At 38.9% G+C, this 14,985-nt stretch overlaps 1 protein-coding gene across 7 annotated transcripts in view; it reads right to left on the bottom strand.

Moving 5' to 3' along the window:
- GTF2I (general transcription factor IIi) overlaps positions 1–14,985 on the bottom strand; it is a gene marked incomplete at its 3' end in the record, with an annotated part of 98,599 nt that overhangs the window by 62,402 nt on the left and 21,212 nt on the right. For all 7 annotated transcript variants that reach the window (XM_082645464.1, XM_082645467.1, XM_082645465.1 and 4 more), the window contains exons 3-8: positions 11,450–11,588; positions 8,483–8,617; positions 7,094–7,277; positions 6,897–6,925; positions 3,807–3,861; positions 3,263–3,306 (exon numbers count right to left, since the gene is read on the bottom strand). In XM_082645464.1, coding sequence (XP_082501590.1) covers positions 3,263–3,306; positions 3,807–3,861; positions 6,897–6,925; positions 7,094–7,277; positions 8,483–8,617; positions 11,450–11,588 — 586 coding nt within the window. The remainder of the gene's footprint in view (positions 1–3,262; positions 3,307–3,806; positions 3,862–6,896; positions 6,926–7,093; positions 7,278–8,482; positions 8,618–11,449; positions 11,589–14,985) is intronic.

Below are 14,985 nucleotides of genomic sequence, written 5' to 3'. Positions count from 1 at the left end.
TGTAAAAGTGAATGGTACCTGCATTTTCTAATTACTTACTCTTATTTGTAATGGTTTGGACATCTGGAACACTGGTAAGAAACATGAAAATGTGCTAGCGTCTTACGAGGAGTGCTTCTTGTGGTTCACTATTAAACACGAGGGGGTGGCGTTTACAATTATGCATAATATTCCACCCAATCATGTTAAGAATTTCTGCTGCCTTTCATCATCTACCTAAATGATATATTATTTGTAATTAGTTCAATAACGTAAGTGAATTAAGAGATTTTCTAATAAAATCATCCTCATGTTCCTAGATGAACTCTAAATCTGAAATTCACTGCATAAGATAATTTTTGAAGTAATCTTAGAGTACAGCAAAAGCCCCACAGTGACAGGCCCTGCAACAGTGAGAATTCAGATGTAACACAACGTAATACCAATTGGCATCCATCCTCTCTCTGCAAGAGGTCGAACGGGAGACATCATAGTTTATATGTGCCTTTAGTAAGAAAAAACTGTAAAAATCCATTTTTTCCTTACCAATCACCAAGACTAATTTAAAAACATATCCCTAGTAATAATATGATGACCTTTAAAAATTATATATTATTTTTAAAAGATGAAGTTGCTTTCATTCTGACTCTTATCATAGAACCAGAATAACAATAAATTATTACAATAAAATTGTAATCAAGTCAGGAAGACCTGTATGTTTTAAAAATAAGCAAAAATACTCTACCCTAGAAATGGAACATGGCAAGAAAGCAAATATTAAGTAAAATGTCCAAGACAATGCTCAGTTCTAAAAGAACCTGAATAGGAAAAATCAATTTACCTCTATGATAAAAGTGGGAAAAAGGGAAGAAGTATTGGAAACAAGTGGTAAAGGAATTATATTCTCATTTTCCACGTTAATAGGCAACAAATAAAACCAAACCTTAAAACTACATGAAGGGCTTCCCTGGTGGCACAGTGGTTAAGAATCCACCTGCCAATGCAGGGGACACGGGTTCGAGCCCTGGTCTGGGAAGATCCCACATGCCACGAAGCGACTAAGCCCGTGCGCCACAACTACTGAGCCTGCGCTCTAGAGCCTACATGCCACAACTAGTGAAGCCCGCGTGCCTAGAGCTCCGTGTTCTGCAACAAGAGAAGCCACCGCAATGAGGAGACCGTGCACCGCCACGAAGAGGGGCTCCCGCTCACCGCGACTACAGAAAGCCCGTGTGCCGCAATGAAGACCCAATGCAGCCAAAAATAAATAAAATACAAAATAAATAATTTTTGTTAAAAAGCCCACATGAAATACAGTATGGTACTGGCCTAAGAATAGGCATTAGAGTTCAGTGGAATAGAGCTGAACATGCAGAAGTAAACTTGGTCAACTGATTTTTTGACAAACATGCCTAAAAGGCAATCCAATGGAGAAAGGGTATCTTTTCAACAAAGGATGCTCAGACAACAGGATATTCACATGATAAATGTGATAAATATTAATGATAAATGATATATTTAGACCCTTATATCACAACATGCACAAAAATTAACTTAAAATGGCTCTTAGACCGAAATATAACAGTTAAAACTATAAATTCAGGAAGAAAGCTTACATATAAAAATCATTATGACTTTAGGTAGGGCAAAGATTTTCTAGATATAACACCAAAGGCAAAAGTGAGAGAAGAGGGCTCCCCAGGTGGCAAAGTGGTTGAGAGTCCACCTGCCAATGCAGGGGACACGGGTTCGTGCCCCAGTCCAGGAAGATCCCACATGCCGTGAAGTGGCTGGGGCCGTGAGCCACAGCCGCTGAGCCTGCGCTTCTGGAGCCTGTGCTCCGCAACGGGAGAGGCCACAGCAGTGAAAGGCCCGCGTAACCAAAAAAAAAAAAAAAAAAAATAGTGACAGAAGAAAAACTTGGAAAACTGGATCAAAATTAAAAACTTCTAGGTTTTGAAGGACATCATTAAGAAAAGAAAAGCCACAGGACTTCCCTGGTGGCGCAGCGGTTAAGAATCCGCCGGCCAGTGCAGGGGACACGGGTTTGAGCCCTGGTCCAGGAAGATCCCACACGCCGCGGACCAACTAAGCCCGTGCGCCACAACTACTGAGCCTGTACTCTAGAGCCTGCGAGCCACAACTACTGAGTCCACGCGCCACAACTACCGAAGCCCACGTGCCTAGAGCCCGTGCTCCACAACAAGAAAAGCCACCACAATGAGAATACCGTGCACCACAATGAAGAGTAGCCCCCACTCACCGCAACTAGAGAAAGCCCGCGCACAGCAACAAAGACCCAATGCAGCCAAAGATGAATAAATTAAGTAAATAAATTTATAAAAAGAAAACTATATGAAATAGTATGAGAATGATATTTAAAAATAAAGAATTACTAAGCAATACTTTGTAATGGCAAAGAATCTAAATATGGGAAAAGAATCTAAAAAAAGGGACTTCCCTGGTGGTCCAGTGGTAAAGAATCTGCCTTCCAATGCAGGGGATGCGGGTTCCATCCCTGGTTGGGAAACTAAGGCCATGTGCAACAACTACCGAGCTCGTGTGCGGCAACTAGAGCCCACACACAACTAGAGAGAGAGAGAGGAGAAAAAAAAAAAAAAAACCGCATGCCACAACTAGAAAGAAGCCCGCACGCCACAATGAAGAGCCTGCACACCTCAACAAAAAAGATCCTGCATGCCGCAACTAAGACCCAACACAGCCAAAAAAAAAAAAATTCTGAAAAAGAGTGGATATATGTGCATGTATAACTGATTCACTTTGCTGTACTCCTAAAACTAACATTGTAAATCAACTATACGCTAATAAAAATTTTTTAAATAAATAAATAATGAAAATGAAAATAAAGAATTAAATACCAAAAACAGCTTAGAGTTAAAGACAGTTTCCCTGGGGAGTAAAAAAAAATGGGAATGCAATGGGAAAAGGCAGAGTCAAGACGATATTATATTGATTTTTGTAAAATGCACTATAGGACTAGATGACATTTATTATTATTATTCCTTGTGTAATTGGAAAAAACTATTAATAAACTTTGTCTATAAATATGTAATTAGCAATGAATTTCTAGCTACCACTTTGTCAAACAAAGTACTGTATTGGGGTTTTAGTATAATAGAGTAACATTAACAACGTCACCTTTGGAATAAATTTGTTCTGTCTACTTCTCACCAAAGCAATAAGTAATGAGTCAAAATACAACCTTCTACATTAAGGAAAAGGCTTCTTACATTTCATAGAGTCTAAAAGCACAAATACATACCAGAATCTTCTGTAGGTTCAGTTTTCACTTTGATGGGGCCACAACTGAAAGGAAAAGAAGCCCTGATGAAGCTCTGCATTGTGAGGGCCACTCACACAGTGCTCAAATGTCCTGAACTCACTGTATAAACTCATTCACCTGACCAAGCTCAATGCAAAACTGACTCACTTTAAAATTTACGTATTTATTTCTTGCATAAATAACCTGTCAAGTGAATTTAGTACTTTAATTCCAATCAACCATATGGGAGGGAAAAGTATAATAAAACAACACCGAGTAGCAAATCCCATCTTACTATAAGGCCTTCCTACTCACAATGTGCTCATCAGACCAGTCACATCAGCTTTGTCCAGGAACTATTACCTTTCAAAACTACTAAGTCAAAAAGTGCATTTTCACAGGACCTCCAAAGGATTCAACTGCATTATTAAACATCGAGATGTGTGACACAGTGCTTTTTAATATTCTAATACCTCAGTAATCTAAACACTAAAACTTGCTGAGGTGTAGAGAGGTTCATTATTACTAATGAGATATGCTTTACCTTCCACCTGGAGATAGCATTGACCTTTCAGCATCTGTTACCGTCACTCGAGCACCTATGTACAAAAAAAATTAGATTTAGATTTTTCCAATACTTGAAGTATGACTAGTATTTCCAAAGGTCCTAAATGCAGAATGACCCAGGGAAGGGATTTCACAGCTCTGGGTCATCAGAATGAGTATGGTGTTAGTTTAAGAGTGTCCTTCGTTCTCCCCTATAAGGAAGGTAATTAGGGATGATAATCATCTAACAGCTTTTATCCCCTCAACCCTCCAGAACCCTCCCTTTAATGAAAAAGCTCTTATTCTTATCAATGAAACAAATACACCAATACACTATTACTGAATAAGACAATACCGATGTATAAATGATGCCAGATTTCTATTAAGAGTAGATCTGGATCAGAAGAACTGGAAAACAGTAACTGCTAACAGGTACAGTGTTCTTCTTGAGGTGATGAGACAGGGTGATAGTTGTACGTCTTATAAATATCCTAAAACCCACTGAATTACACAACATAAAATAGGGAATTTTATGTTTGTGAAAATAAAAAAGCAAAGACTGACACACACATACACCCCCGCCCAAATGATGACAAAGATAGATGTAGAACAACTAGAATTCACACACTGCTGGTGGGAGCATAAACTGGAACAACCACATTGAAAGCCAGTTTGTCAGTGTCTTAAAAAGGTAAATATGTAACTAACTACCATATGATCTCACTATTCCCTTTCAGGTATTTACCCAAGAGAAATGAAAATATATGTCCACATAAAAACCTGCCCTCAAATATCATAGTGGCTTTCTTTGTAACTGCCAAGAAATGGAAACCAAAATATTCACGGGCAAGTGAATGAGTGAACAAATCGTAGTATATCTATACAGTGGAACACTAATCAGCAATAAAAAAAAATAACTACCAATACATGAAACATGAATAAATCACAAAACAAGAAGCAAAACAAACAAACAAAAAAGAGTACATACTATAAGATTCCATTTCTATTTAAAAAAAAAATCTAGAAAATGCAGACACATCTATGCTGATGACAAGATGAGTGATTGCCTGGGGACGAGGCAGAGAGAAGAAAAGAAGAATTACCAAGAAGTGTGAGGAAGCCTGTGGGTGAAGGATGTTTCATTACCCTGATTGCAGTGATGGTTTTCACAGAATATTCATGTGTCAAAACTTAACTGTACACTTTAAATAAGTGTAGTTTATTGTATGTCAATTGTATCTCAATAAGCCTGTTAAAAAATTTTTACACTGGAAAATACAACCCCATTACAATTGCAACTTTTCAATTACTTTGAAGTTGGTAAGGCAAAAGACCTGAGTCATACAAACCCACCCACTTGGACAACTCATTATTATAAAACACCCTATAGAAATATTCTTTAATTAACCACCAGGCCCCAATGTTTCAGAACAAGTTTCTAGAATCAAAGACCTCATAAAATACAAATAGCAAACTAAGGATACTTAGTTTACTCAGTATACTTAGAGTACTTCAGGGAAAAAAATACTGATCACGAAAAAGTGAATTTTAATTTAAATGACAAATCTACACTTTCTCAATCTTAAAACGGGCATATACAAAAACCAACAGCTAACATCATAATGGTGAAAGCCTGAATGCCTTCCACCTAGTATCAAGAACAAGGCGATGTATGCTACGGCCACTTCTACTCAATACTGCATTGGACATCCTTGCCAGAGCAACAAAATTAAAAAATAAAAAGCATTCAGATTGCAAAGTAAACTATCTTGATTTACATACAACATGACTCACTGTGTAGAAAGTCCAGAAATAAACAGGGTCAACTAAGTTGTCAAAGCAATTCCATATACTACAGGGACTATATACTTAAAATGTTTGAACTTTATGGCATGTCAACTATACCTCAACAAAGCTTCTAAAGTATTAATCTTTTTGGGCTTCCCTGGTGGCACAGTGGTTAAGAATCCGCCTGCCAATGCAGGGGACATGGGTTCGAGCCCTGGTCCGGGAAGATCCCACATGCCGCGGAGCAACTAAGCCCGTGTGCCACAACTACTGAGCCTGCGCTCTAGAGCCCGTGAGCCACAACTACTGAAGCCCACGTGCCACAACTACTGAAGCCCGCGCGCCTAGAGCCCACGCTCCACAACAAGAGAAGCCACTGCAATGAGAAGACTGCGCACCGCAACAAAGAGCAGCCCCCGCTCACTGCAACTAGAGAAAGCCCGCGTGCAGCAGCGAAGACCCAATGCAGCCAAAAATTAATTAAATTTATTAAAAAAAAATATATATATATATATATATTAATCTTTTCATCATGGTGAAAATAACAAAGGTTACTTATCAGAAAACAATATACACTTGGGTGTCTATATATTATTTTGCCCTTTCATGTTTATGTTGCTTAAGGGGTTGCCAATGACAACGGTTATTTCCTTTTAAAAGTCTCAAATAACCCTGGCTCCAAAGGGTACTTTTCCCTTCAAATGGAATGTCTGGCCCTCCCAGAAGGAAGTCCTATTGAAATCCTCTTCTTTCTTCAAGGACCCATCTTAATGCCCTCTTCCTCATAAACATCTTCCTGGGCTTCCTCTAACGAACCTCCACTAACCATTCCTACAATGTGTACGCTGTGCTCTTCTTGTGGTGACTATGGGTTTTTATCTCCACCACTAGACTACCAGCACTAAAAAGCTTTAATGCTTATACATAGTTTTGTATCCCCTCTTCACCCAATCTTATGTCCAATATTTCCATGCCTGCTCAGTGAACACTATGTAAATTAAATCACTCATAATTCTGGGAAACGAGGGCAGATCCAGGATATGACCTTACACATTGCAAATATAAAACCTTGAAAACATCATAAAGCAAGCAGCTGAGTTGAAAACAAAAAAAAAAAGTCTCTGGTTTTTCAGCTCAATGACTCTTCACTGGTTTATATAAACACCATAACACTCCACTCCAAAACGCCTTACAACATATTCTCAAAGAAGATAAAGGAGAAATCATTAAAATGTATTAAATTTGACACAACAGGTTTAGGAACCCATCCTGTTATCATGTAAGCAAAACAACCACTTACCTAGGAGCTTCTTTGGCTCTAGGAAAGGTCTGCATTAAAATAAAACAAAAAACTATACGTAAATACACAAAATTACCATAAAGCATAAATTTAAATGGCTTCTACAGTAAATAAGAATTTTTAAAACATATTAACATAACTTAAATATTCAACTTTATAGGAATAAACTGTTGAGGGCAAGGGAAAAAGTACTTCACCTCTTAATGATAAATGAAATCCCTGCTTTATTCTCCAAAATCCACTTCAGGGTTGCAAGATCATAGTTTTCAGGATGTTTAAAGGATACTCCTTCTGGAAGCCCCTGCACCACCACAGCTGACTGATCTCGTAGCATCTTTTCATATGGAACAGGTACCACTGTTGATTTGCCTAAAGCTTTCCCTGAGGTTAAGAGACAGGGATGAGGTAAAAAAAAAAAGGATAATCATTAAATGGTAAGATTTGAAAAAACTAAACCAACATTAGTTATCATGGCTTAATAGATGGCATTTGTGGGTTTTGTTTTTTGGGTTGTTTTTGGCCATGCGGCTTACAGGATCTCAGTTCCCCAACCAGGGACTGAACCCAGGCCACGACAGTGAAAGCCCGAAATCCTAACCACGAGGACACCAGGGAATTCCCCGGCATTCATATTTTTGTAATATCTGATTACAAAACTACTTTCAAATACTATAGGGCCCTATTCTCATGTTAGCAGAAGTCTAAACCTGAAATGAATTCAAAAGGCCAAAATGAAAAAGATATAAAACACTTATATAAAACCCACACAAAAGGAAAGGAACAACGGCCCCACCCTGGTATAACACAATCTTTTCATAGGCAATTCAGCCTCAGAACATGGAACCCTGACAAACCCAAGTGTTACCATAACATACCAGGCAGTTTTTGGCTAATATTCTCATTGAAAACCTATTAGATAAACACACGCTACATTCACAAATGAATATATCCTGTCAGCTGTCTGTATGTATCAGTGAGCCCACACATGCTAGAAACTCCGTTCCCCAGAGTTGTTTTACCTACAACCTCACAGTGCAACCTACATCCTCCCCCTCTTTCCCTTATTCTTAAAAAGAGCTGTTTACTGCATAATTAGACTACCAAAAGGTGGTTTTTCCCAGGGATTTGGTAAGACCAGCACGCATGTCAAACATAAACAGCCCTCTTTAGGTGACTGTGATGTGTCCTGTAGTTTCTCTGGTGGGGATGCTGACAGTGGGGAAGCTATGCATGTGCGGGGCAGGGTCACGTGGGAAATCTCTGTACCCGCCTCTTAATTTTGCTGTGAACCTTAAAACTGCTCTTTAGTTAAAAACAAAACAAAACCTCTAACAGCTACATTTATTTCTGGGCTCCAACAAACTGGAACTAGAAAGTAAGGTCATTTCCATAAAATCTACTTTATCCAAAAAAAAAAAAAAAGAAGAAGAAGAAAGGTCATTTGTAATGTTAACCCAATATTTGGGAATTAACCCATTCATTTGTAGAAGTATGTTACATGAATGTTAAGTCAATTATGTGATCTGCCCTTTAGAAAAGTCAACTGTATAACATATCTTTTAGAAAATTCAAGTGTATAACCCTACCATAGCAAAAGCAGAAATAGTCTTCAACTGTTTTTCTGAGTGTTTCAATCTCTACAGCATCTACATTCATCCGATTCGCCTGGGTTGTTGATTTCATTTTATGCATCTCTGCAGCCTTTTCTTCTTCTTCAACACCTATCAAATATTAATGATATATAAGGTCCATATCCATGATCTCAATATTTGATTTTTTACTAAGAATATTTTTTCCTAATACTAAGATTTATGATTTGACAGAAAGGAAAGGGAGGAGGAGGAACTTTAAAAATAAACACCTAGGGCTTCCCTGGTGACGCAGTGGTTGAGAGTCCGCCTGCCGATGCAGGGGACATGGGTTCGTGCCCCAGTCCGGGAAGATCCCACGTGCCGCAGAGCGGCTGGGCCCGTGAGCCATGGCAGCTGAGCCTGCACGTCTGGAGCCTGTGCTCCGCAACAGGAGAGGCCACAACAGAGAGAGGCCCGCGTACCATAAATAAATAAATAAATATAAATAAATGGACACGGGTTCGATCCCTGGTCCCACGTGCCATGAAGCAACTAAGCCCATGCACCACAACTACTGAGCCTGCACTCTGGAGCCCACCTGCAACTGCTGAGGCCCGCACACCTAGAGCCCGTGCTCCGAAGCGGGAGAGGCCACCGCAATGAGAAGCCCATGCACCGCAACGAAGAGTAGCCCCCGCTCGCCGCAACTAGAGAAAGCCCATACACAGCAACGAAGACCCAATGCAGCCAAAATAAAAATAAATAAAATTTTAAAGACATAAAAAAATCAACACCTAAAAGACATAAATGACTTGAATGGAAATGATAAGAAACGGTGATTATCTCTGAAATAAGAGTAGCTATATCCATTTTACAAAGTAAAAATTAGGTAACAGTTTAAAAATGGAAAGATACCTTAAGACTAACTACAAACTTAAATATGGGAAGATTATCACCACAAAAAACATCCTTGTTGCAAAGTTTAACACAATAGCCACTCAACACCTGTGGTTACGGAGCACTTGAAATGTGACCAGTCCGAATTAAGATGTATTGTAAGTTTACAATACACACTAGATTTTGAGGACTTAGTACAAAAAAGAGTGTGCAAAATACCCCACTGATAATTTTTTATATTGATTACATGTTGAATGATGTTTTAGACACCAGTTTAAAATACAACGATTAAAATGAATTACTTGTTTCTTATTTTTTATTAGAAAATTTTAAATTAAGTGATTTACATTACATTATTTCTATTGGACAGTGCTTTTCAAAATTCTGAAAGAGAGCTTAGAATTTTCTTCCAAGAATTTCTAAAACTGACTCATAGGGACTTCCCTGGTGGCACAGTGGTTAAGAATCTGCCTGCCAATGCAGGGGACACGGGTTTGAGCCCTGGTCCGGGAAGATCCCACATGCCATGGAGCAACTAAGCCCGTGTGCCACAACTACAGAGCCTGCGCTCTAGAGCCCGCGAGCCACAACTACTGAGCCCACGTGCCACAACTACTGAAGCCTGCGCGCCTAGAGCCCATGCTCCACCACAAGAGAAGCCACTGCAATGAGAAGCCCGCGCACTGCCATGAAGAGTAGCCCCCCTGCTCACCACAACTAGAGAAAGCCTGCACGCAGCAACAAAGACCCAACGCAGCCATAAATAAATAAATAAATAAATATTTTAAAAAACTGACTCGTACACCTATTGATTTAGTTTCAGAAGACAACTACTGATCCTTGTCTGCAGAATAATTTATAGAAACAAATATTAGGAACTTAAGAATTACATCCAAAGATTATTCTCTGTGGCATCAAATTATTGGTAACAAAAAAAAGTATGAATACTAATAGGCAGGGACTACAATTTGCAACTGAGGACAATTCCCCTAATGCTTAGTTCTAACCACTGAAGAACCACATTAGCAAGACAGTATAGGGAACGGAAATGTAAACACAGCTGCCAGTTGGATTACAGTATTCATAGGACAGATGGTAACTGATATACACATAATCAAAGCAACATTATTAATATAAATTTAAATACATAAACATAATCAAAGTCTTAAAAATTCTCAAAATGATAAGAAATAATGGAAAAAAATTTAAATAGATTGCTACCATAAAGCTTAAAAGATTATAGCGGGGTGGGGGGCAGGGGTGGGGAGGGATGTTTTACAGTGGAGGGGATATGTTTTTTAAAAATACAATTGAGAATTGAAATTAATGAATTAAGTAAACTATTTTTATTCACCCATTATCTGCTTGTTGTATCATGAATTGGATCTAACTGGATAATGGAAATTTAAGTTTGGATCTTAAAGACATACATATTATATGCTGATAGACATGTTTAAGAAAATGCTGTATCACTGAGTTAACATAAAACCTATGGAGAGTGTTAGGTTAAACACAGATACGAAAACTGTCACACTGTGAGAGGTCCTAGGTATTAACACCCTACAGTAAATTTCTCTACTGCATTTGTTCTGGTATCAACTAAGTACACTACTTAGATGAACTCCTGAAACTGACTGAGGACAGAGGATAAGATGATTCCACTGAGGGAGTCAAGAAGACCTGTTTAACTTTGCTTCATGCTTACTCAAATTTAATGCACAGAGAAAAACTTTTTTTTTTCCCCAACGCACCAAACATCTATCAGGGAAAGACCTGCTTACCTGAATAAGAAATTTTAATAAGTTTGACATTTCTCTACCTTCTAACATGTTTCACGAATCCAGAGTAATGTCAAGCAAGGAGCACAGTACAATAAACATTTACCATTTTTCTTAAGCTCTTCAGTATTTCCCCTAATATGTTACCATGTCAGTGATTCACTTTGAGCATTCTGAAATGTCTCCATGGACTTCAGAAAGTCTTTTGGGTATAAATTTCATTCAGCTTTAGAAGAAAATACGATGTGCTATCCATAAATATTTAGGTTTAATATTTATGAAATACCGAAGATAATACAATACTTACAGTATTTTACGAAATCTTTCTGAAAATCCTTTCTGGTGTTGACAAAAGCACGTCCTCTCTCTGTTCCAACAACAAATACGTCTGTTTCATACACTGCGATGCAGGCCACTTCCGCCTTGGACTTGGCCAGTTCTTTACACTGAAATACACAAATAGGAAATCTTATGTTATATACAGATGTTTAAAAGCACTGTTTCTGCTCGATGAATAAAAAATCTTATCACTTGACCTGCCTTAATACCTAATGTGGATGACGTGAAGTTCCTAGTTTGGGCCTTAAGTTATCATATACACAACAGAGTCCCCATTTTTTTTTAAGGGAACTCTCTTTCTAACAGATAGTTTACAACCCTGATTTTATTTTATTTTTTGATATTTATTTATTTATTTATTTTGGCTGCACCGGGTCTTAGCTGCGGCACGCAGGATCTTCGTTGCAGCATCTGGGATCCTTTAGTTGCGGCATGAGGGCTTTTAGTTGTAGTATGTGGGGCTTCTTAGTTGTGGCATACATGCTGGATCTAGTTCCCCGACCAGGGATCGAACCCAGGCCACTTGCATTGGGAGCATGGAGTCTTACCCACTGGACAACCAGGGAAGTCCCAACAACCCTGATTTTAAAGAGAAGAAATCACACAATTTATAAGAAAAAAGGCAGAAATCCTTTGTAATCTGTTATAGGTCAAATACCCAAGAAACAGACTCAGAGTTGCACACAGGCTTACTGGCGAGCACTCCCAATAACAACAGCTGTGCACTGGGAGGGGGCCAGATTCTGAAAATGGGGAATCAACAGCTGCCACAGATGCACCGCAGAAATTCTGGAGCTGGGACAGGCCTCCCCAAAGAAGGGGAAAGATGCTGGGCAAGGGAGCCTCTGACACTCATAGAAACTGGGGGATCAGTGCCATCAGTCCTGAATGGGGGAGGTGGGGTCTGGAAGCCACGCTACAAATTCCATCACATAATCCCACCTCCAGAAGTATCTCCATATGTATACACCAGGAATCTCATTTAGATGAGTATACTTTTACTGACTATATTCCTATGAGATTAAATATTCTTTAAACTCTTAATAGAGTATATACCATTCCATTTTATGGATAAACAATAATTCATTTAGTGCAAACCTTATTGAAAATGTTGCTGATTCTAATTATCACTCCTAAGAATAACAATGAAATACTAATCTGGGAACAAAATATTTACGTGTATCTTGAGTGACTTTCTCAGAACAGAGTCAGAGACATGAAACAATATAGCCAAAAAACTCTGACTCTGAAAGTAAATACTTTTAAGGTTCTCAAAACGTACTAAAAATTGCTTTCTAAGAAGGTTTTATCAGTTGATACTCCCATCTGCACTTCTAGAAGAGCTAACTCACAATATCCTAGCAAATGTTATTGTGCAACTTTCGCAGAACCATTTAAAAAGGGTACTTTAGGACTTCCCTGGTGGCGCAGTAGTTAAGAATCCACCTGCCAGTGCAGGAGACACAGGTTCGAGTCCTGGTCCGGGAAGATCCCACAAGCCGCGGAGCAACTAAGCCCGTGAACCACAACTACTGAGCCTGTGTTCTAGAGCCTGTGAGCCAAAACAACTGAGCCTGCGTGCCACAACTACTGAAGCCCGCATGCCTAGAGCCCATGCTCTGCAACAAGAGAAGCCACTGCAATGAGAAGCCCACGTACTGCAACGAAGAGTAGCCCCCACTCGACACTAGAGAAAGCCTGTGTACAGCAACAAAGACCCAACACAGCCATAAACAAAAATAAATAAAATAAATTAGAGTATTGTACCTTGGACAGTTTTTTGTAAATTAGGCTAACTTTAGCTTATTTTTCTACTATGTTAAGTGTTTCTCTATTAATGCGTAACAGTGCCTCACTGATTTTAGGCATAGAAAAGCTGTTTATGGAATTAAATATATAATTATACATATTTTCTTCTGGTTTTTTAGTTTATCTTAATATGACAATTTTTTTAAAATTTTACTCATCTAGAGTTTAACTTGCACAATAAAGACTTTCTTCCCCCTAAAGAACCTATGTTCTCAGCATCATTTGTTGAAAACTACAGCTTCCTCCATTTGTTTTTTGTTTTTTTAATTTATTTATTTTATTTATTTATTTTTGGCTGCGTTGGGTCTTGGTTGCTGTGCGCGGGCTTTCTCTAGTTGCGGTGAGCGGGGGCTACTCTTCATTGCGGTGCATGGGCTTCTCATTGTGGTGGCTTCTCTTGTTGCGGAGCACTGGATCTAGGCGCACAGGCTTCAGCTGTTGTGGCTCGTCGGCTCTAGAGTGCAGGCTCAGTAGTTGTGGCTCACAGGCTCTAGAGCACAGGCTTAGTGGTTTTGGCGCATGGGCTTAGTTGCTCCGCGGCATGTGGGATCTTCCCAGACCAGGGCTTGAACCCGTGTCCCCTGCATTGGAAGGCAGATTCTTAACCACTGCGCCACCAGGGAAGCCCCCTCCATTTGTTTTTGATTTGTACAATTACCACCCTCTAATTTCTTAATTGGAAATTACTTGAATAATATCGCTTAAAAACAGTATCTCAAATAAATAATTTTATACCCACTGTCACGATCAGAAATCTTTTGAACTGTAGTAAAGCCACAGTGGAGAACTTGTGACCGAGGTGAGCCGACAATTGTTCCCAACATGGCGAACAATGCTGTACTGTAATTTTGTTACATGACATTTCTATGATATGTTATATGGTACATATCTATGAGATGTACCATGGCTGCTCACCTGTAAGGAACTATTATTTACTTACCTTGTGATAAATGAGGGTGCATTCTTGCTGCACTATCCACACTCTTAGCTAGACAACCCTGTCTCCAAAGGCAGTATTTACGGAACAGTAAAGCAAGATTCATGTACTGTCTAAGGATTAGATCAAAGAAATCCATGGGCCAAAGGAAGAAGGATGAAGCCGACCTATACACCTGTAAATTATACTTCACAGTATACAACTGGGAACAGGAGGAGAGATCCTCTTACTTCTGCCAAAGATGAGAAAACTATAAAGACATTCTAAGGAAGGGAATTGGTCCTATGTGACCCTATTTCATCCTACACAGAGAGCAGTATTAAAGAAAATTATTTAATATCAACAGAATAGGATTTAATCTCTAAATTATTTAACATTACAGCCACAAATTTTGGCTAACTTTATGACCAAAAGCAAGAAATAAGTGACAGAAAGTTATAGTAGGAAAAAAAAAAACAAAAAGAAAGTAATAGTAGGGACTTCCCTGGTGGTCCAGTGGTTAAGACTCCATGCTCCCAACGCAGGGGGCCTGGGTTCGATCCTCGGTCAGGGAACTAGATCCCACATGCCACAACTAAGAGCCCACATGATGAAACTAAGACTTGGTGCAGCCAAATAAATAAATACTTTAAAAAAAAAAAGTAATAGTATACATAGCCACTAACCATTCTAAAATTTCTTTCTTTAAGGAGATTATTTATTTATTTATTTTATTTTATTTTATTTTTTTGCGGTACGCGGGCCTCTCACTGTTGTGG

This window comes from Mesoplodon mirus (genome assembly GCF_964341445.2).
Source record: "Mesoplodon mirus genome assembly, chromosome: 15".
Taxonomy (NCBI): Eukaryota; Metazoa; Chordata; class Mammalia; order Artiodactyla; family Ziphiidae; genus Mesoplodon; species Mesoplodon mirus.
The sequence above is the reverse complement of the archived record's forward strand: the minus strand, read 5'-3'. Positions and strand labels throughout refer to the sequence as shown.